The following is a 21464-nucleotide window of genomic DNA, read 5'->3' as shown; positions in this document are numbered from 1 at the left end:
TTTACTTGGGGGGCGGTATTAATGGAGCTACCATGTACTGAAGAGCACTGTGGCCAGGCTCTGTGCTCAGTGTTTGAAGTGTATTCTCACTTAACGCTACGATCCCATTTTCCAGATCTGTGGCATGTGCATCCTTTCTAGGCGTCTCTCTGCTGTATTTTTCTTTCGAGGCATATATCACCTGATACCATATCACAAGCTGCCTACAGTCTCCACAAGATTACAAACTCCTCGAGGGCTTGAATGTTACCAGTTTTTGCGTGTGGGTTTCCTCGCTTCCTAGAGCAGCACCTGCCTCATTGTCCGGGCTTCGTAAATGTTTTTTGAAGGAATGAATGAGAAAACTGAGTCTCAGAGAGGTTTAGTAACAGGTCCAAGGAGGAGATAATGATGGCATTGACTTGTGAGGTTTTCTGAGGGCTAAGCAAACACTGTAAACACAGAGCGTTTAGCACAGAGCCTGGCACACAGTAAGTGCTCAGTTAATGTTAGCTGTCACTATTGCTTGCAGGATTTTTTGGGATGACTTCCTTGCTCAACTCCATTAGTCTTAGAGCCCTTCCTAAAGTATGTAGGTCACTGAGCCCATTCTCTGGCATTCATCAGAATGAAAGCATACATTTTTTGGTAGAGAACATATAGAGAGAAAACAGGCAGCTCTTAGGCTTATGGGTTCAGGGAACAGAACAGCCAGCCTTCCACGCACAAAGGCCCTCTTCTGACCATCCCTGACCCCATCTGATTGGACCAGCCTTGCTCAGGTTTTCCCAGTGCCCTGATCCATGCCACCCCCAGGAGAATCTTTTGGCCCTGGTGCCCCCATCCACCAGGAGAGCTCAGAGGGTACCCAAGCCCTCATCAGGGACTTGGCGAATCCCAGGAAAAGCACCCCACCTCAGCTGCTCCCCATCCTAACAATGCTCATCAACCAGCAGGATTGAAGGAGACTTTGGTCGCAGTAGCAGTTACTGTCAACCTGGGAAAGCACAGGGCAGTTAAAAGCCTATTTCTTTTTCTCTTGCAGATATTGATCTACTTAGCTTTGTGCCAGACTGTTTGCTGGCAATTAATTTCAGAGCCAGCACCAAGGCTTGCTTTTCATATCGGTTTCCCAAATACACAGGGGCCTCCTGTTCAAACCCATAAAGATGAGGCGACTGCTTCTCTCAGCTGCCCAGGCTGCACTGTGATTTCAGTACCTTACATTTGGGCTGAAATTAAGTGTAGGACATGGACTCCCTGTTCTGTCATATTGCTAAGTGAAGGCCAAGATGATTAAAAATTTTTCTAATGTCTTTTCCAATTCCTTGGTCCTGGAAAACAGGAAATAATTTTGTTTGTGTAGAGATAAAATCTAGTCAGGTCTTTCTTCAGACCACATGAAAACCTTATGCTCTTCTTGGACCTGGCTCTCGTTTGGACTTTGTCATTAGCTAGCTGTGTGATTCTGGCCCTCACATCTTATCTCCGGAGCTGTTTCCTTTTACATGGGGGTTGGAGCTAGATGGTAACTAATATCACTATGTCTAGAGTTTATGTAACACTTTAATCCATCTTGACTCAGTTTGCCGTTTAGAACTTTATGGTCTTGGTCTGAGTCTCAGTTTCATTATGTACAAAATGGGGGTAGTTTAGTACCTGCCTGATGGGGTTGTTGTGAAAATGAACTGAGTTCACACACATGAAGTACTCAGACCTGTGCCTGGTGATGTCAGACCATCAGCACCATTATCGCCTCCTTTGGGCCTTATATCAACCCTTAAAGAAAAGATTTATTTTCCCAATCTTATAGATAATTAAGCATTTACTCCTCAGCTGCTTAATAACTGCTGGAACAAGAATTCACTTGCAGGTTTTTCAAATCCGACACAGACAATTGTCGAAGGCCCATCAGCGCCTTCATTCCTTGACTGTATCCGAAAACGAAGACTCTTGGAGCCGGGGCACCACTGGTCATCCTAAATGCCAGGGCGGGGTTTTCCCTGCCTCTTTTCTGTGAGGCTCTCCTTGGGGGCTAAGCACCCGGGGAGACTGAGGAGATCACCTCCCTATAAAACAGCAGGAGTGTGCGCCATGCAGAGAGAAGGGCGTCCCTTCTGTGCGTGCTGGCCGCTGTCCACTCCAGGCCCTGGGCAGAACCCCAGAGACCACCCTTCCTCCTCCTCCTTGGACACTCACTATTTCCAGCTTATACTCACCTCTAACTGCTTCCTTTCAAGCAAGAAATCACCAGAGGTGGGCGATTAAGTCATTAAAACCACTGTCACAGTGGATTTTTACTGAATGAACAAAGCAATATTTATGTCACTTAGACATTTCTGAGAAGACTTAGCTGTTCTTTTAAAAACATCATTTCTGCGCCAATGAAAAATGTAATCCAGCCTTAGTAATAAATTTTTAAAACATACACACAAGAAAGTTATCAGCCTGCAAAACAATGTTTCCCAGGCCTTCCCACATGTCTCAGTATTTTAACAACGTCCCATCTGTTGATGTCAGTCTGAAGAAGCGGGCCGGTACTTGCCAGTTTTATTAAAATCTTTTCTGGCTAGTAACCTGATTTCTGTGAGGCTGGCCTACGTACTTCCACAGCCCGGGTCTGTGGGCCTGTGCCAATTTACATGGCTGACAGAAATGGGAACGGTTAACCAAAAATCTGTTTAGCTTGTGCTTAATAAGAAATGTTTCCTCTTGCTCTTGCTACTAATTGCTGAGGATGTCTGTGTTTGGACTAAAACTTTGTCCCCAGCCATCTGGATGCCATTGCCATGTGTCAGCTCAGTCTTGGGCCGGGTGATATCAGTGGTTTCCATGTCAGTAGATGACAGTGTCATATATTGAAACATGCGATTGCTGCGCGCAGTGAAGGAGCCAGCCCAGGGGAAGAGATGGCTCTGTTTTCACACCTAAATATCTCTACCAATTTTCAGATCCTGTTTTAAATGATTTCAGCTTAATGCCAATTACAGCTACATGTAAAATTGCAGTGTAAGTGCGTTTGGCCGTTTGGGAAAGGAAACAATGGACTTGTTGACACCTATAGTTTCGTTTGGTGGGAGAGGCATTTCCTCAAAGGCCTTAAAAAATCTCCAGCTGATAGGAAATCTGTTTACTCTCTGAACGCAGGCCATGTACCATGGAAGTCCCAGAACTGGAACTCTGTGTGCACGAGCAGCGGTGGTGTATATTTATCTATTCAAAAGGTGCCCCGGGCCCCCAGGGCTTGTTAATGCAGTCTGTCTGAGCAGAGCGCCAGCAGCAGCAGTCGGAGGCAGTCCTGACATAATTAAGAAAGAATAAGAAACACCCCTGAACCTCAGGCTCCCGTGTACCGCACTCAATACAGGATTAGTAAGCACGGAATTCTAATCATCCATTTTAAGAGTTCATGATTTGATTAAGGAATTCCATCATTGCAGAATCATTTCCTTATAAGGTAGACTATATTAGCAAACAGAAAAATATCTTATGTGAAACTAGGGAAATTAACCAGATAGCAACCTGTTTTATTTACTTTTCCTTAGATCAAGAATGCTGCAGCCAATGTCCTTCGGGAAACGTGGCTCATCTATAAACACACAAAGCTGCTAAAGAAGATTGACCATGCCAAAGTCAGGAAACACCAGAGGAAGTTTCTCCAGGCTATCCACCAGTGAGTATGCAGGGGAAGCTCGGCCATCAGACTGCCAGATTAGGAGGGGTGGGACCCCCACAGCTCTACCAGTAACTCCTGGTACACTTAGAGGTAGGAGAAATCCATTCTCTTCCACTCAGTAACCACCAGGGGCAATAAATGGGACCCAGATCAGTCTGTTTATTTACGGCCAGACATTGGGCAGGCTGCTATGGAAGGTAAAAATTAGAGTAAGAGCCTCAGGGCTCTCACAGTCCACACACACACACGTTACACCTCGAAGCAGAACAAACTGCGGTCAGCACTTTCTGTAAGAGACGTATTTTAAAAGCATAGTGATGACCTGGAGGTTTTGGGAAAACCCTGAAAGGCCCAGGTTAGGGCACTCAAAATGGAAGGCACAGCCTAGATAAAGGCACAGACGCCGGAAAATGACCTGGGAGTAGTGAGGAAACCAAAGCGACTAAAGGCAAGCATGCATGGAGACAAGGATTTGCTTTCTTGGGGACCTGACAAGCCCTTGATTCTGGTCAGTTGTCACCTCTGTTGGAGGTTCCCTTGCTGGGTTCCAAAACCAGAGGAACTGACGTGAATGTGGCATGTGTTTGCGAGGCTGAACCTTAGCATGCACTTGAGGCCACGACCATTGCAACTCTTTCCCACAGACTGAGGAGTGTCAAGATGGAGCAGAGGAAGCTGAGCGACCAAGCCAACACCCTGGTGGACCTTTCCAAGGTGAGTGGCGAAATCCGAAGACATCCTAAAGTGTTCTCAGGGGCTGGCCTTTAGATTTCTCAGGCGTGGCTGTGAAGACGGGCTGTGTTCAGACTGCACAGTGCAGGATGGGGAGAGCAAAGAGCAATTGCTCCGTGGTTAAAAAACAATCTCGGTTCAAGTTCTTAACATGTGCAGTCTGCTAGTGTGTCTTGTTGTCTCTTAACACCTGGCATTTGTTTCTTCAGTTCAATCGCTCAGGTTTGTCTTTGCTCAGAATTAATTAGCTGGCCGACTAAATCTTTTTAGTGCGTTGCTTTATTAGCTGTACGTTGAGGGCTCCTAAGTGAGCTCGAGTTTGCACTGCTGAGAACCGACCGGTGATGAGGCCGCGGTACTGCCGAGGTTAGGCCTGGGCAAATCCTCCCAGCTCGCTGTTATAATTGGACATTCATTTTCTTGCATCCTTCAATCCTTATAACCCGGCTTTTCTGGCCCCAAGTTGGTGGTGAGGTTTCTTTACTTTTCAAGAGGCAAATAGCCTATGATGAATATAAAGATTCTAAAAATGAGAGTCCTCCTTTGAGAACCCCAGGGCTGGATACCTTACTGTCATTCTGCATTTCTAGCACTGAACCGCTGTAAATACTGTAAAGAAACTTGTTCCTCTTGCAAGTCACTGAAGCGAAGGGACCTAAGGCTGCCCTGCTGGCGCAGCTGAGTATAGGTGCCATTGAAGAGAGGGCCTCCCTCCCCGTCACCACCCCTCCTCCCACCCCCGCAGCCCTTCTCCTCATTGACTCCTGATAAAAATTGTATATCAAGTGTACAGCCAGGGCCAGGCTGGCAGAATATTCCAGCAGATGTCGATTATCATAATGGCCCACATTTCCTGGGTAAGCAAGAGAAACTCCCTCAGGCAAATTAAATACCCTTTGAAAAGAGGGTGCAATCAGAGAAACTGTAGGTTGTTGGGCCATGTGCAGGCACCGTGTTCAAAGAAGGGATAAAGCCAGAGAGAGGGCCTCCCAAGCCCCAGGGGAGTGGGAGGACTCCAACCAGGGAACGAGTGGCTTATACAGAGGAGAAGCCACAGGCCTGTGTGCCTTTGCAGGGGTGCTGAGGTGGAGTGCAGGGCTCCTGAGAGCCTGGAAGAGGGGGCATGTGAAGGGAAGGAGGGGGCATGTGAAGGGAAGGAGGGAGCTCCCTGGGGTCTTGGGTGTGTCCCGTATCAGAAACACGCCAGCACTCAGTTAAAAAATGGAGGCATTTATTATAAAGATACAACAAAATCTCATTCCAGGCAGAAACACAACGCAGGTATGTGGCCAGGCTTCAGGAAGAAACTAGCTAGACCCCAACCCGGGAAGCCCTCGCACCCAGGAAATATGCTTCCACCCTTTCTGCCCTCTCCTTCTGTTCAAGTGCCTGCTTTAGTTCTCCCCCCCCCCCCCCCCCCCCCCCCCCCCGACAGCTTTCTGTGCCTCCCTCCTGCCTCCACAGCAGACCACGGCAGGCCCCTGCCCAGAGTGAGTCTTCTGGCTCTAGCCACAGGCAAGGACAATTGGCTGCCTGTTGCTCTTCATTAGAAACTCTCAGAAGAGATGAGATGACTGGCAAGCTTGGGTCAGGTGTCTACCCCTGGACCCATCGGGCTGGCCAGGAGGAGTGCCAAGTAGGGCTTACAAGGCCAGGGCCTGCCTTCCGAGGTGGAGGGATGGCCCAACGACAGGCCCCAAGGTATTTCTTCTAGAAGTAGCATGTTTCCTGCCTCACCTCTCACCTGATGGGAAGTTCTCCCAGGACTGTCAGGCAAACCGGCCTGTCAAGCCTGCATTTCCCCAGCGCCACCCACAGCGTCTCTCAGAGGTGGGGTCCAGCGCAGGACAGACTGGGTGGAGCAAAGACCTCGGTGAGCTGGAAAGAGGCTCCTGTGAACGGGGTGGGGGGGAGTCAACAGCAGCAACCTGGGAGCAAGTTACCTGGGAGGAGAGGGTGCGGAGGAGAGGGTTAGGGGAGACCTGGGCGGGGCTGCAGGGCGGTGCGTGTGAGACCCGAGGGAAGGAGAGTGCGCGTGTCATCGGGCTTTGTCTTTCCCTCCCAGGAGACTCGCCCGAGGTCCTGGCAGCAGCTCAGCAGGTTTCCCATTGGCCCACATCCCCCCTGGCCTCCCGTCACCAAGCAACAGCGCCGGCGGTGATGCTGTGTCCCCTCCCTTTTCTTTCTCACCCGCCTTCCCAGCCCTGCCCTTTGGTCCCCTCTAAATGGAGGAAATGTCACGTGGCCCTTGTACCGAGAATACAGGGTGGCAGGGCTGGGAGGGCCTGCGCTCTTTATTTGCTAACTTCAATTTCCTCAACTGAAATGTAAAAACAATTCCTAACATCTGACACTTGAGCTATCGAATGAGATGGTATCAGTGACAATGCCTTGTAAACTCTAAAGGGTTTGCAAATGCTAGTTCTGGTGATGAATTGCGATGAGGAAACCAAGATCGAAAGGAACCAAGTGACCTCCCAAGGACAGGCGATGGGCAGCGCTGGTGGGGACCCAGGGCCGCCACTCAGTCCGGAGCGCTCAGGGTGCCCCTGCGCTCAGATGCGCCTGTGGTTTTGTACATTCCGGGAAGATGGGCACCTTGAGGAGGTTCTTTAATGTTAATTAATGAAGGAAGCACTTTCACTCCCAGAGCCACCCTCTCTTCCGAGAGCGTCCACAATAGCATCCTGCTCTCAAAAGGGCAGCCCTGCCTTCATTCCACTTCTGTGATGGCTCCTTTTGGGCCCCAGTCACTTCCCTGTGGGGCATGTCGTCAGCTGGGAAGAAGGTACCTCTTCATTTTCAGTCTCCCTTTCCCCCAGCTTCTCTCTGGCTTCTCATATTTGCCACCTTCCTTTACTCCCCTCTTTTTTCCTCTCTCACCTTATTTCCTACTCCCTGGGCCCCTGAGGGCACCCGTGTTTCTGCATCTTCCGGAGTAATTTGAAATTTCAGATGAAATAGGACCAGGTGTCTCTGGCAAATGACCAGAGGCCCCAAGAGCCACAGTACCCGGTGGGTGGGGCCAGGGGACACAAAGCGACTGGCAAGCTGGCCCTCTGCTATCTCAACCACAGCAACACCTGCGAGTGTGAACACGCCCAGGAACCTTGCTCTGATATCATATGTTAATTTGCGGGAGAGATGTGACTGTCACGTAGACAAGGGCTCTACACACCAACCTGGGAAGCCAGTTATAATCAGAAAGTCGCCTGATACGAGTGGAGTCAGAACCATGGAGCCAGAACTAGACTGAGTGCATCGCAGACTGCTGGATGGGTCTGGGTGGAACAAACGTGGGTTAGTTGCAGTTAAATGAATTGAATTTGAGGGATATTTATAGGAGGGATGGGCAGGACTTTGGACTGGTGAGATGTGAGGGGTGAGGGGAAGGATGATGCCGAGGTTTCTGGAGCCGCCGTGTCTCCAGGGAAGTAAGGAGTAAGCTGCTGCTGCTTCCCGGCCACGTCAGGCATGGCTGGAGTGGAAGTTGCTCCTGTTGTCATCTGGAGGAGTTTTTCATTTTTCCCATTGCCGATTTCTCAGTGATGACCTGTCTCTCGTCTCTCTGCCTCTCCTACAGATGCAGAATGTCATGTATGACTTAATCACAGAACTCAATGATCGGAGCGAAGACCTGGAGAAGCAAATTGGGAGCCTGGAGTCCAAGCTGGAGCATCTCACTGCCAGCTTCAATTCCCTGCCCTTGCTCATCGCGGACACGCTGCGCCAGCAGCAGCAGCAGCTGCTGTCTGCCATCCTCGAGGCCCGGGGCGTGAGCGTGGCAGTGGGCACCACCCACACCCCACTCTCCGACAGCCCGATCGGGGTCAGCTCCACCTCCTTCCCGACCCCGTACACAAGTTCAAGCAGTTGCTAAATAAACCTCCCCACTCCAGAAGCATTACCCATAGGTCTTAAGATGCAAATCAACTCTCTCCTGGTCACTTTGCCATCAAGGAACACTGAGACCAGGGAATGTAAAGAAGAGAGTCCGAGCTAATTAACTAACTCATGTTCATTCAGCGTGCTTGGTTCGATATGCCTTGAAACCAGAAATCTAATCTCTGTTTAGGTGCCTCTACTTGGGAGCAGGAAGCTGAGATGACAGGAGGCGACACCTCTGGCAGGGCCCTTGCTGCAGAGTTGGTGGAGAACAGAAATCCACGCTCAATCTCAGGTGTTCACAGCGGGGATGGGAGTCAAATGCACTGAAGTGACCAACAGTGAACGGCCCAGAAGAGGGTCCCCCTGGGGGAGGGGGCGTGTCAGGCTTGGGGAACGGGCTCCTCACCACTGGGGTCCTCGAGCACACCACTCACTTTTCCTTTTGTCTGAGGAAGAGGCCGGATGACGAAAGGAAAAGAGAGCTGCCCACAACTTGCCAAAACAGTCATTCTTTCCTCCCATACCTTATACAATCATAAAACCCAATTGAGATGGGGGGGGGGAACCCCAGAAAAATAAAAAGCCAGATTTTCCATCCATTATCAATACCCATATAGACCTGTGTGTTTGCAAGCATGTGCACACACACACATACATCCCACATTCAACCCAGGTCGTTTCTTGTTTGAACTTGACCCGAGTGAAAATGGACCTGGTACATTACCCTGCACACAGTAGGCACTCTCTAAATGGGTGTTGAGCTGATTTGAATCCGAATATGGGTGCTTTCAGTTCAGGTAGCTTGCTGGTGTTGGCCACATTGTGAGCTTCACGGAAGATGCAGGTCCCTTCAAACACAATACAGGTTGCTTCATGCTGGATGCGCACCATGTTTGCTTGGTTTGAGATGATGCCAAGCTAAAATTGTTGGCATTCTGGAACCTTCTAAAAATAACAGCTTTGCGGGGTTTTCTTCTTCTAGCCAAACAAGTCATGTTCCTATGGAGCGCGTGACTAGGTGTGTGTGAGGGACGGGGGTCAGGATCTGTGCAGGTGTGCCCACACATGCACAGACAGGTGCGACCCAATGACACCTGAGCGAATAGATGTATTGTCTGGGGATTTGCTCAGCTCGATTTATCCAGCAACAGGTTTCCAGGTCCAGATGTTAGGAGTACAAAGTGGTCAAGTGCCTCATGTGGTCCCTTCTACCTGACCTGAAACCACCTGAAAATGAAATATTGTGAGACTAAAGGGAGCACTTAGGGAACCTTGCAGGTCAGGAAAGATGACATGTGCCAGTAGCCTGTTCCTACTGTGCCATATTAACCTTGGTGCAAAAACTATCCTAACATCTCTCAAACTCCAGGAGACTTCAGAAACAGTAAGCTCCAGTGTAATGACAGGCATTGTGAGGAGGGGGCCTGTGGAAGCAAAATATTCTCATTGCTCTGTAACCTAACCACACATACCATTTGTGATGTGAACTCCACGTGTTACCCATCACTGTCTCATTCTGAGGTCTTTGACTTCTGCCTGTGGGGAGTTAGAGATACTGCATGGAATATTTATCTGTTTAGGGTAAAACAAACGGGTGTTGTGTGTGTGTGGTGGCCCTGTTGGGTTTCACTTTGTGCCGGACATCATCACCGTTCTGAAGGCAGTGTCTGGCGAGGCAGGATTTTCTTCTAAGGACAAGGGAATCAGTAAAAGGTAGATGACCCCAGAACTAAGGCCACTATTTTTTTTTAATCCTCACCTGAGGATATGTTTTTATTGATTTTTAGAAAGAGAGGAAGGGAGAAAGAGAGAGAAACATTGATCGGTTGCCTCCTGTATGTGCCCTGACCAGGGAATTGAACCCACAACCTTTTTGGTGTATGGGACGATGCTCTAACCAACTGAGCCACCCGGCCAGGGCAAACTAAGGCTATTCTTGCTTAACTTCTTTCTTCTACCTATTTTTATTGCTGCTGCTGTTCCTTTAATGGTCTCATGTTCATTTTGATGATCCTTTTGAAGATTTTCATTGATTGTTTTGCATACCACAGATGCCACATTTGCTGTGGGATTTTTATTTTTTTACCTGCTCTTTTAACTATTGACTATCTGAAAGATCCCTCTCCTTTGTCATGTCCCAAGAATGGCGCTCCTGTTTTCCGTGACAGTTCAGCTGAACAGATAAACAAACATGTAAACAGATGAAATAACCATGCAGTTTCTTTGAAGCATCAATTCCATTTCACAAAGTGAAGACCACCGACAGGTCATGCTGAGTGTGCCAATTCTGATCATTTAACCCACGCCCTCAACTATTAATTCCTGTCTGCACTGTCCATCCTGCTGTAACCCTGTGACGTGTGTGTGCACGTACACACATATAGCCATTTATTCTTCATTTCAAAGAAATGACATGCAAGATTCCATTGCCACTCCCCCTGCCCAAAAGTGTGCACAGACTATCATTGATCCATCCCAGCTTGTGGATAAGTCTTCTCTAACCCATGATGAATGTTGTCCACTGAGTTAAGCCCTGAAGACTACACCGGCAACACTAGTAAAGGGTATAGTTGGACTTATTTCCAGTAGCAGTAGCCACTGGCTCCTGGAAACACATGAGCATTTGGAGCATGCCTTGACCTATTGGTAGTGCAATAGCTATGTACAGATTTTATCGTTGGCAAAAGGATACTTCATCTTTTCCCCAAAAAGTAATCAGATTTGCATGTTGACCCGGCAGTGTTAAATGGAAGGCTGCTTCTCTGTACTGGTAATTCAGCTTTACGTGGGAAGTTACCCATTCTCCTGCAAGTACAATCAACCCTCGATGACTTAGGCATTGATTATCCAGGGTGTAGCTCACCCAGGTGTTCCTCTTTTGGCTGATTCCACTGCTCTTCATCAGCACAGTCAGGTGGGAAGAGGGGGCAGGTGGGTCCTCGTACCATGCCTTCTTGTTCCTTATTTTCAAGTTTAATTATCTACTCAACAATTGGCTATATGTAAAATCTGAATTACAATAACCTCTCTCCAATACTGAACTAGCTGAGTTCTGCCTACTCCTGGAAGGCTGACCCAGTGGCAGAGTCCCTACTATAACCTGTCTGATAACTTAGTGACAGGTCAAAGTACCCTGATGTTCCCTAAAATATCTAGACACTTGAATTAAAAATACAGGGCCACCCCCTCATTGCTTAAGCCATATTATAGCTTCATGTACTGTAAAGCCAGGGATGTACTGTGATACTTTAAGACCACTAATCTCAGTGGAATTTCAGGACATAGCATCAGTTGGTAAATCATACCAGACTAGGAGCTCACTCCTCCTTAGATTGAAGTCCAAATAAAAATCACCTTTGGCTCATGCATGATCATCATGGATAAACTGTCATAAAGTATCTATGAATTGCTCTTGCCATTCTCATTATATGTAACTTCATGAATCCATATCTCCAGAAATGCTTAATATAATCCAAATGAGCAAGAGGCAGAAGGCCCCGAGTCACCACTACCTAGTGACATCGGCAGGGACCGGTGGTGTGACAGCAATCTCATAACTTAGGAGGCGGAGAAAAATGTCTATGCAAGTAAATTCCAAAGTGCTGAGTATGTGCAAGCTATTGCTTATTTAAGGGTAAGAAGGAAATAATGACTTTCATATATTGAGGATTTTCCCCTTAGATTTTCAGTGATTTCCTTGTGAATCAGCAGTCATGGAAAAGAAAAGAAAACCGCAGAGACTCAGAATCAGAATCAATAAAATTCTAACACTGGGCCCACATCTTTGGCCAATTAACATAACCACTTCATACCTCAGTTGACCTGTACTTAAAATGGAGATACTAGTTAATATTCTTAAGTGCAAAGTATTCAATAGATTTTTTTTAATGGAATCACTATTGTCATCAACAGCAAGCCAGACCGACTCTATCGAGTCCACATTTTGATGTTACTCATCTGAAGGCAATCAGTAGTTACCAAAAAGTATTCTATGTCCGCTAGGCAATGGGGTGAGCAGGGAGAAGCACAGGAAGAGCACACGGCTCCAGGGGCCCCCTCCTCTCCAGAGTGCACCTGGACAAGAGCGCCTCCAAATTAAGGATCAGCCTTTCATCCCAGAGCAAACGGTGTCACTAGCATCGCAGTATCGCAACTAGGACACTAGGGACGCATTGCACTACCAGTAGGTTACTACTCTTTTTCAGTTACTGCTTTTAAATCCTAAAATATGTCCCCCAGTTCTATACAGTCATTCATTCTACTTCCTTGGAAGTTGCCAAGAAGCAGATTGAGGATCTGTTGGTGGTCGCTTTGCTGTCCCTATTGACACGGCTGCATTCGGTTTCAGTACCTTAGACAGCTATCGGGTGGTTTCCCTTTAGGCAGGGAACAGCCTCTTCCCTCCCCCTGCGGTCAGACAGCTTGAGGACACTGGACAGTACCCCTTCCCTCTCTACTGCCACCAAAGGAATCATTATGGGAACGGGACTTTGGATCCCCCTAGGAGAGGAGTGTTGCGGGGATGGCAATATTAACTGTCTGCCTCTGGTGTAGAATATAGGAGAGCGCCCTTCATCCTGAAAGCTTGTACCAGGTTGCACGAATAGAAATTAGCATTAAAACTTGTGTCAGACAACTAATATGTAGATTTTTACTGAAGTAGACAAGCTTATTAAAAAGTATTCAGTGCAATGGTATATACATATATACAAACTAGGGGGGAAAAATAACTGTGATCTTTTTTTTTCTTACACCATTACTGGAAGCACCCAAACATGAACTGGAGTTCCCTCTGAACAAAACCATTATCAAATCTTCAACGTATGACCTCCAATCTAGGTGCCAAGTGCCCTGCGACACTTATTTACACACCTGAGAAACGCATTCTGGAAGCTGTGATCTCGGACCTGGGCCATGTGTTGAAACAAACAAAAGAGACGTTGTGACCAACCAAGCTGATGGAGGAAAAGCACAAAATTTAATATCAACCTGAAGTTAAGATCCCAAAGAGATGCTGAATTTATAGCCAAAAAAAAAAAAAATCAATGACAAGTCAAATGTGAATCTGATGGGAACAACCACCCTCCAGATTCACAGGACAAGGGATAAATGACATTCTCTAGCCGTGTCGTACTATTTCAGTCTTTGAATCTCAACCTGGACCGATTCACCTTCATCAGACAGATTTTAATGGCACAGCAACTCAATTTTGGTCCCAGACTCTCATTCTGCACTGACCAGAAGCGAACAACAAAAGAGAATGACGGGATGTTAACGGAGGAAACATTTTCATGGCAAACTCAGAAACTGAAGTGTTTATATTCAGAATCAGATGAGCTTCAATATGAATTTGCATCTTGCCTCTGTACTGCTTGCTATTTTTTAATGATAGGAGAAAGCATATCAGTTTATTTTAAATATGAAATATATTGCTATATTACAAAATATATTGTAACTTTCAATTAACATTTTTGTATCAAACTAGTCTTTTGCAGGTCGAGTGTCAGCCTGCTCTCCCAATGACTGTTTCTGAGTACACATCACTGCTAGCGATTGCCTGACCCCCCAGAACAAGGGCCCTCAGCCTACAGAACTGCCATAGTCTAATTCTCCAGGACCTATTAGAGACAAAAGAACATTATTCCGAGCTTAGAGGAATCGTTCTACCCTAAATTCTATCAAGCCATTCCAGGAGAGATTTCTAAAAGCCATTACTCCTTTAGTAGCTGTGCAAAGCCAGTTTAGTAAAAGTGCAGGCTCTCTCTGTGTAAATTCACAGGCCCCATCACATGAATGATACGTCTCAAACTCAGCCAACCAGTTTTTCCTTTGGCAGTGTCAGAATTGGGCATCAGGAAGAGTCTTGTGCTTCTGTGACACAGAAGACTCGAAACCCCTGGCATTCTGAGTTTCTCCGTGTCGGAGTAAAAGCTGGATTGGAAGTCCACTCACACTGGGCCCAGTCTGAGCCCAAGGTGCAGATGTGCTTTTCGGAGTAGGGAACACCTTGGAGGAGCGAGGTTCCCTCTATCCATCGACAGCGTGGAGCACAGCTCCTAAGGGAGTGAGGGAAGGGGGTAGGGCAGGGACGGCAGGAGCCAGCGAAGAGCCAGGCTTCCTCTGCTACTAGTCTACTCCAGCTGCGAGGAAAGGGATCGATCCAGATGTTTTCCTTGCCTGGCAAAATTGGGGAAAGTGCTCTACTTAAGCAGCTCTGAAGTCCATTGCCCTCCTTCTCTGACGTGGCAGTCGAGACACACAGAGAATTTCTCGCTTCCCTCCTTTGAATGACCGAGGGACTAGGTGAATGCAAGACGCGCTGATTACAGAGCAAGGTTCCCCAGAAGCAGTGGGCTTCCCCCTCCAGGAGGACCCTCGCTTGTTGCCATCACTTTGGGATAACGTTGTACAGGTGCAGACCAAGGGGCATGCGGGTAGAATTAACCGACAGTGCTTATCGCTCCCTTTTGCAAATTCTGAAAATCCACAGATAAACCGATAGTGCAAAACAGCAGGTTTTCTCCTGGGAAAAAGGCTGGAATCCTCTCAGACTTCCATTTATTTGAGCTTAAATGTAGTTAAGGCTCGGTCCTCGCTGATATTTGTTATTCATATCATCTGAAGGACAAATATCTAAATGCCCAGCTTCAACCTGTGTGTGCAGCTGAGGCCTAACCTGTACACACATTTTGTTCTGATTGAACTACGTTCTCTTAGTGTCTGGACTGCTTCTCAGTTACATGTGAGGCTGAGCTCCATCGAAGCCATCAGAACTCCAGGGCACCTGTTTTTAGCAGGTTTCTCACTCACTAGGTAATGGAAATGAGTTTATTCTCAGTTTTATAATTGACTGATGAATGTACTGGGGGTCATTGACTTGTCTCTTTATATTTTTCTGTAGAACTGAGCTCTCTTTTTTGCTGTTCCTTCTAGCACTTCTCAGATTGAGACTTTTACATTTAAAGAAAGTGAATATATTCTGATCTTTCCCCTCAAAGTTATTATTCAAGCTAGATCAAAGAAACCAATACAAATTCCTGATTCGGGGAAAGCAGGCCTCTTGACAGTGATTCAGGTGCGTGGCTGTGTGCTAACCATTGCTGCTCAAATGTGGGCCACAGACCAGCATGAGCATCATCTGGGAACTTGTTAGAGATGCAGAATCTCAGGCCCTGCCCCAGGCCCACTTAATCAAATTGGCATTTTAACAGGATCCCCAGGTGATCCATATCCGCAGCAAATACCGAGAAGCGCTGGCCTTACCACACAGCAATGGCAACCGACACCATTAATAGCCAGAAAATTAAAGCACTTCTTCCTTTTGCAGGACTATTTGATGGGAAAGGTCCTGTGTGGTCCTATAAGAATAATAACAAATGCACCTTAAAATCCCACTTGAAGTCATAGAGTTGGGTGATGTGCGGAAAGAGAGTCTCTAGTCTAGTTTTTAAAATGCTCACTTCAGAGCCTTGGGCCACCTCAAAGCCCCTCTTCAAAGGTTTTTCACTTTGGCCAGTGAGGGCAGGGCCATCAGACTATATCCAGTGGCCGCTCAGGACAGGTCCCCGGCAGGTCTGCTCAGCACAGTGCAGAAAGTTTCCTTCCTTGGGAAGCCAGCAGCCCAGTGGGAACTCTCCTCCCGAGAGGAAACTGCAGAGGAGTTAGCCTAACCTTGGAAACATTCCTAATCTCTTCTTAAACCAATTCTTTACACCAACCGGAGACCATCTGAGGCGAGCAAGGCAAGATGTGAACTGTGACATTGGCGCCATAAATCGATATGTACCCAGAAACAGTTATGTTCTAAGTTAATGGCTTTAACCTGTTCATTGTAAAAAGTGCCTTGGACTTCAATCTAAAGAGGTCAGTATAAATATATGTGTGTGTGTGACGTATGTAGGCAAATATTTACATATGTGCACATACATAGGTGCACACACGTATACCTGCACATTCATATATAACATATACATACATATATAAATGCTTCATAATATATTATATTGCTATTTGCAGCTCCATTTCTTTTGTCCGGTTCTATGTTTATTTGTTTAGTGAGACCTTTACATAGAGGGGTTCTATTCAGGACATCGATGTATTTTTTTGTTTGTTTTTTACTTTTTATTAAAAAGGTAAAGGATATTAAAAAAAAAAAAAAAAAAGTCAAGTGCCTGAAGATTTTGAATGGAGTTGTGGTCAACTTTCTCAGGTCACCAAAGAGGAAACTGTGTTTTCCTTTGGGAAACATTTTTCTGTTTCAGCAGCTTTGTTTTCCCTTGGCCGGAGTGCATAAACAAGAGTGGTTAAAGTGATTTGGAAATTTCATTATAGTCTATTTTGTGGTTCCCATAACGCAACGGCAGAAATTCTGTTCAGTCTAGTGATCGATTCTTTTTGTACATCAGATTCAGAAGGGCCTTCCCTTTACATGCTACGCATGGTTTTGTCTCATGAGGCAGACTAAATTCAAGGGAATGGGGTTTAGATCAGCTCTGAACATTGCTTCTTTCCAGCAGCGCACACAGGACAAGTAGGAAGTTCCTTCCCTGAACCAGGTGGGGACCTGAGAAGACCGGCAGGGGCCTTTAATGGGCTTTCTGGGGCTCCTGCACCCTGCCTTTCTATGGTAATACAATCACCTGTATCAACCAGGCCCTCCGTTAGCCAAAGGTCTTCTCTTTCTGTGGTGTGACAGCTTGTAAGGGACCAACCTCTCTGGTCAGAAGCCCTCAGGACTCCAGGAGGATTCACCAGGTTTCCATTGCTCTGCTCATGAGCTCTAGGAGGCATGATTTTCTTTAAACCAACTAAATCTTCTCTCTAGTTCCCTGCCCAAGTGGCGACACTGCCCATTCACAGTGTCAATCAAAAGAGACACTGCAAAATATCAGAGGGGGCCAGAAAGACAGCAGGTCTCTCTCCAGCTGTCCCCACAGCTGCAGCCACATTCCCAGGCAGGGGAAGGGAAATCAAGTCCCCTGAATTAAAACCCCTATACCCTCACTTTTCCCAAAGAATTTTTCTGTAGCTCTAGACAAAATAATAATAATAATGATAACATGAAGAAGAATGCAATTGATGTGCTTTCAGAAACAGTATCTAATATTTGGGACTTTTTCTAAGTTAGTACACCCAAAAATATTTTCAAAAATATATCTAGCTATATATCTGCTGCCCTTCATTCCTTAAAGCACTCTTCCAAAAATTCCTTATGAATGGATACATTTACAACTCAGTGGTTGCTAAATAAGAATACTTAGCGCTTATAAACAATACCTTTCATCCAAGGACCTCAGCTATCAGTAAGTTAGTTGTCACCCTGGGAGGTGAATGATAATATTATTCCCATTATTCAAATGGGAGAATTGAGCTAGAGAAAAGCGAGTAGAAAATTCAACCTATGTTCTCGGCACCTTTTGGGAGTGAACAGAAACTTGGTGGCTCAAACTCTGTTGCTGGCCACCTTTGGATGAGTAAGACTGAGACTGTGTGTTGGCCACATGTGGTTGAGACCCAGGCTTGGGGTGCTTAAAATGTGGGTGGTAGGCTGGCTTGTGGGTTCTGAGGTCTGGGTGGGAGACCGTATCTTCTCTGTGCAAAGTGTGGAGTGTCATCGAGGGTTGGCTGGGTCTACGGCCTTCACCACTTCCTCTTGAACTGCAGCTGGAGGGAAAGGGTGTTTAAAACATGTTCTAGCAAATGCCAATACAATGTGATGGCATTAAATAAAAACAAAAGGGAAGCAACTCAACCAAAAGCCAAAAATGCAAGCGCCTGATATCCTTTAACCTGGTCGCTTTCCTTCCCCATGTCTACAGTTGTGCAAACAGGAGTTTTTCAAGGAGAAAATCTTCATTGAGGCTGGAAATGGGGGTCCCTGGAAACAGTCGCCTCTTTAGCAAGGCCGGGATTGCCCTGGTGCTGATGGCAGTTGACTCAGGAGACTGGCCCTGTCAACACGCAGACACATGAACAGGTTTAATTCCGAGCTCAGTTTTGACAGCCTAGAGAGAGAGTGAGAACCGTTCCTAAAATGAGCGGCTCTTCATCACCGAGAATTTACAGACCCGAGGAGTGTGATAAGGGAGACTCGCAGCTGTGTCCAAAGAAAGGCGCAGGCAGTTAAACGCTTGTTTCATTAACCTGAGCAGATCAACCTGCGCTTCACACTAGACTCAGCTCAGAAACACCCGGCCCCTCAACCCTGGAGATTCAGGAGGCAGAGTGTGGGTGGCTCCTGGCCATTTCCTGACGCCTCCCAGGTAGTTCTAGGGGCACCAAGAGTTGAACACTGATCCAGAGCTTGCTGAGGTGAGACCCCCCAGCCCCCAGCCTGGCAAGTACTCCCCAAAGTGCTCCCTGGGTTGGCAAGGAGTGGTGGGGGGAGAGGGAATCAGGGTGATGGGGGCAAGATTTTTATAAAGATGGCGATTTGCTTGAAGTTCCATTCCTTTTCCTCTGGCCCTCGTTTCTTTTCAGTTCTGGACCCATGAACCTGTGCTAATTTACATTCAGGCTCCATGCTTATTGGCAAACAACGCTGCCAGGTTATTATTCATTCAGTGTTTCTCTGCCTTGCTGCTGCAGGCTTCTGCCTTCTCCTGGCACCCAATCTGTCTCCGCTTAGTGACTTTCTTTGGCCTCTGCTCTGGGCAAGGATGGGGGAGGGCCTTCCCAACATTTTTCATTAGGCAAAATACGTTAAGATTAAAAATGTCCTTGCTAGCAGGTGTCTCGCTAAACCTAACGCAAAAATAGGGTAACCTGCCAGGCTACACGCATTGATCTTTTCCTAACTATACAACCATTAAATACAATATTGCCTTCAGTTTTAAGAAAATTTGACTCAGTACATTATGCACGGCTGTGAACACTGGAAAAACAGGACCTTAGAACTCAAAGGCAGGCCCAGTTCTCCGAATTGAACAGTTCTGCCAAGTTCAGGGCCCTCTGGGTAAGACCACCCCCTGCAGTTCAGACAGAAATACAGCTACTGAAGGGGCTCCAAACTCCTCCAGCATCTGGGGAAAAGTCTTTTTGTATGTCATGTCCCTTACCTTACACAGAGGAAATGGAAGGCCAAGAGAAGTGATTTGCCTAAAACCAAATAGAGAATTAGGGCAGAAAATGGCCAGAGCGTTGCCACGTCATGTTGAGAATCCTTCTGTGCTTGTGTGGAAAGCTGAGGCCTGCCCAGAGACTCGCCATGCTCTTCCTAGATTCAAAGATTTTGCAAATGTTAGATAAGAATAAAAAGCCCCTGCTTCCCCCGCACACACATGTTCACGTGCACACACACACACACACACACACACGGCATTATCAATCTCTCACTGAAAACATAGATATGCATATTGTGACCAGCTAAATTAATTCATCATTTATTTTATATCCCAGAGGCAATGATCATTTTTAAATCTGCCTGCCTTTGGTTTAAAGAATTTAGAGCTAATACTTGCAAATCTACAAAAAAGCGAAGCAAAACAAAACAAAACAAAAACCCACTGGTTAGGAAACATTAAATTAGATTATTAAAATAATGCAATTTTATATCTGGTGTTACAGTGGATTATGCTGGTGGTGGTCAAGGTTATTAATCTTTATTTCAGTCATTACTGCAAATAGTACATGAAGATTAGCCAAAATTAGCTTATAGTCTTTTTTGGGTTTCTTTGCAGCATGAATTTGAAATGTCCACTTTATTTTTTCTGGGGACAAGTCACAAGCCTCTTAAGATGCAACCCTGTCCCCTGGAAAACCAAAGGTGGAAAAAGCAAATGTTACCACTGCCTACAGGCAATTTCCCCGCTACTTAGGTAAAGCTTCTTTCCAAATCAGTTCTGCCTCCTACTTCCAGCAGTGGGGTATCACTTAAAGCCATCAAGTACTTCTCAAGAAAGAACACGTACAGCAGTGGGGCACCCACACCCCAGTCACTCACCGGGAAATGTCAGGTCTGCGAGCTCCTGTGCGCCATGATTCAATTGCCCTTTCTTCCAGCACCCCCTTCGCCTCCCACCTCTTGGAATGAGAAGGCAGATAGATACATGGCTTGGTCGGAGCTTCGGAATTCAGGAATTCTCATGTATACTTAGGATTTCCTAAAGAACTTCTTCTAAGAATGGCAAGGCGATGTTTACTTGGCTCACAAATTTGGGAGCCTAGGCCCCTGTTTAGTTTGGTTTCAATGAGAAAATGAGCATCTAGCTCTGTCTGAAGGTCAACAAGAGGAGCATTGCCGCCTCAGCATCCGTTCCTCCCATTCCCAGCCACCGAACAGCACACAGATTTTGACTTGGTGGATCCCCCCCCCACCCATCCCCTCCATGCATTGGGCAGGATTAATCCTACTTGGGGCCCGCGGTGGGCCCACCCTGGCAGGCTTAGGCCAACTAGAAGACCCCATCACCCTCCACAAACGGTGGGCATAGGCCCAGATCAGGCCAACACCAGCAAATGAATCCCAGAGCCCAGAGCTCGGGCAGCAGCTACCAGAAAAGACGATCTTCCCCAGGGATCTTACGGTGTAAGGATTTTGTCAGGAGCTGATGTGACCTTTTTTGTCTCATGAAAGGAGAGGGTGGAGGTGACAGGGGGCCACCATGCAGACCAGGAGAATGAAGCCAAGACCATGGAAAACAGAAGGGAGAGGAAGAAAGAAATGGGGACTCTGGTGACATCCTTGGAGCCACTGAATCTTCTAATTACCTGAGCCAGTAACTGACTTATAGTGAAGCCATCTGGAGGTGGGCTTTCTGCCCCACCCAACGTAAAGAGCCCAATGGAGAGGAACCAAGCTTCTGTACGTGTGTGATTTCCTCGAGGGGTAGCCAGAATGAAAATTAAAGGCCTATTCAGTAGTGCTGCCATTTAAAAGTTTAAAACACAAAAACATTTATGGAACTACAACAAAGCACAGACGAGCCCACAATCATAGTGGGACATTTTTAACACATCTCTCTGATTAAGATAAAGCAGGCAAAAAATTATAAAAGGACAAAAATTTGAATGACGTAATTAATAATCATAAAGTTTATAGCACACACTTTTCCCAAGTACACAGAACATTAATAAAAATTGGCTGCTTAATGGGCCATAAAGCCAGTTCAGCAAATTTTAAAAACCAAATCTAGAAATTGATGGAGGGAAAAATGCATCATAATTAAATTAGGTTTAGCCCCCAAAATAC

The 21464-nt window shown here is 46.6% G+C and overlaps 1 protein-coding gene across 3 annotated transcripts in view; it reads left to right on the top strand.

Annotated features, from left to right (window-relative positions):
* Positions 1-8589, top strand: part of KCNN3 (potassium calcium-activated channel subfamily N member 3) — a 125475-nt gene extending 116886 nt beyond the window's left edge. Inside the window, exons 6-9 of one of the 3 annotated variants that reach the window (XM_081120996.1) lie at positions 3525-3652; positions 4300-4369; positions 7971-8216; positions 8463-8589. In XM_081120996.1, coding sequence (XP_080977122.1) covers positions 3525-3652; positions 4300-4369; positions 7971-8216; positions 8463-8495 — 477 coding nt within the window. In that variant the 3' untranslated portion in view covers positions 8496-8589. Of the gene's footprint in view, positions 1-3524; positions 3653-4299; positions 4370-7970; positions 8408-8462 lie in introns of those variants that run through there. The other 2 variants (XM_081120997.1, XM_081120998.1) reach the window with 2 other exon arrangements.
* The last annotated feature ends 12875 nt before the right edge of the window (positions 8590-21464 follow it).

Source organism: Miniopterus schreibersii (assembly GCF_964146895.1).
Source record: "Miniopterus schreibersii genome assembly, chromosome: 19".
Classification (NCBI taxonomy): domain Eukaryota; kingdom Metazoa; phylum Chordata; class Mammalia; order Chiroptera; family Miniopteridae; genus Miniopterus; species Miniopterus schreibersii.
This window is presented reverse-complemented; position numbering and strand designations above follow the sequence as displayed.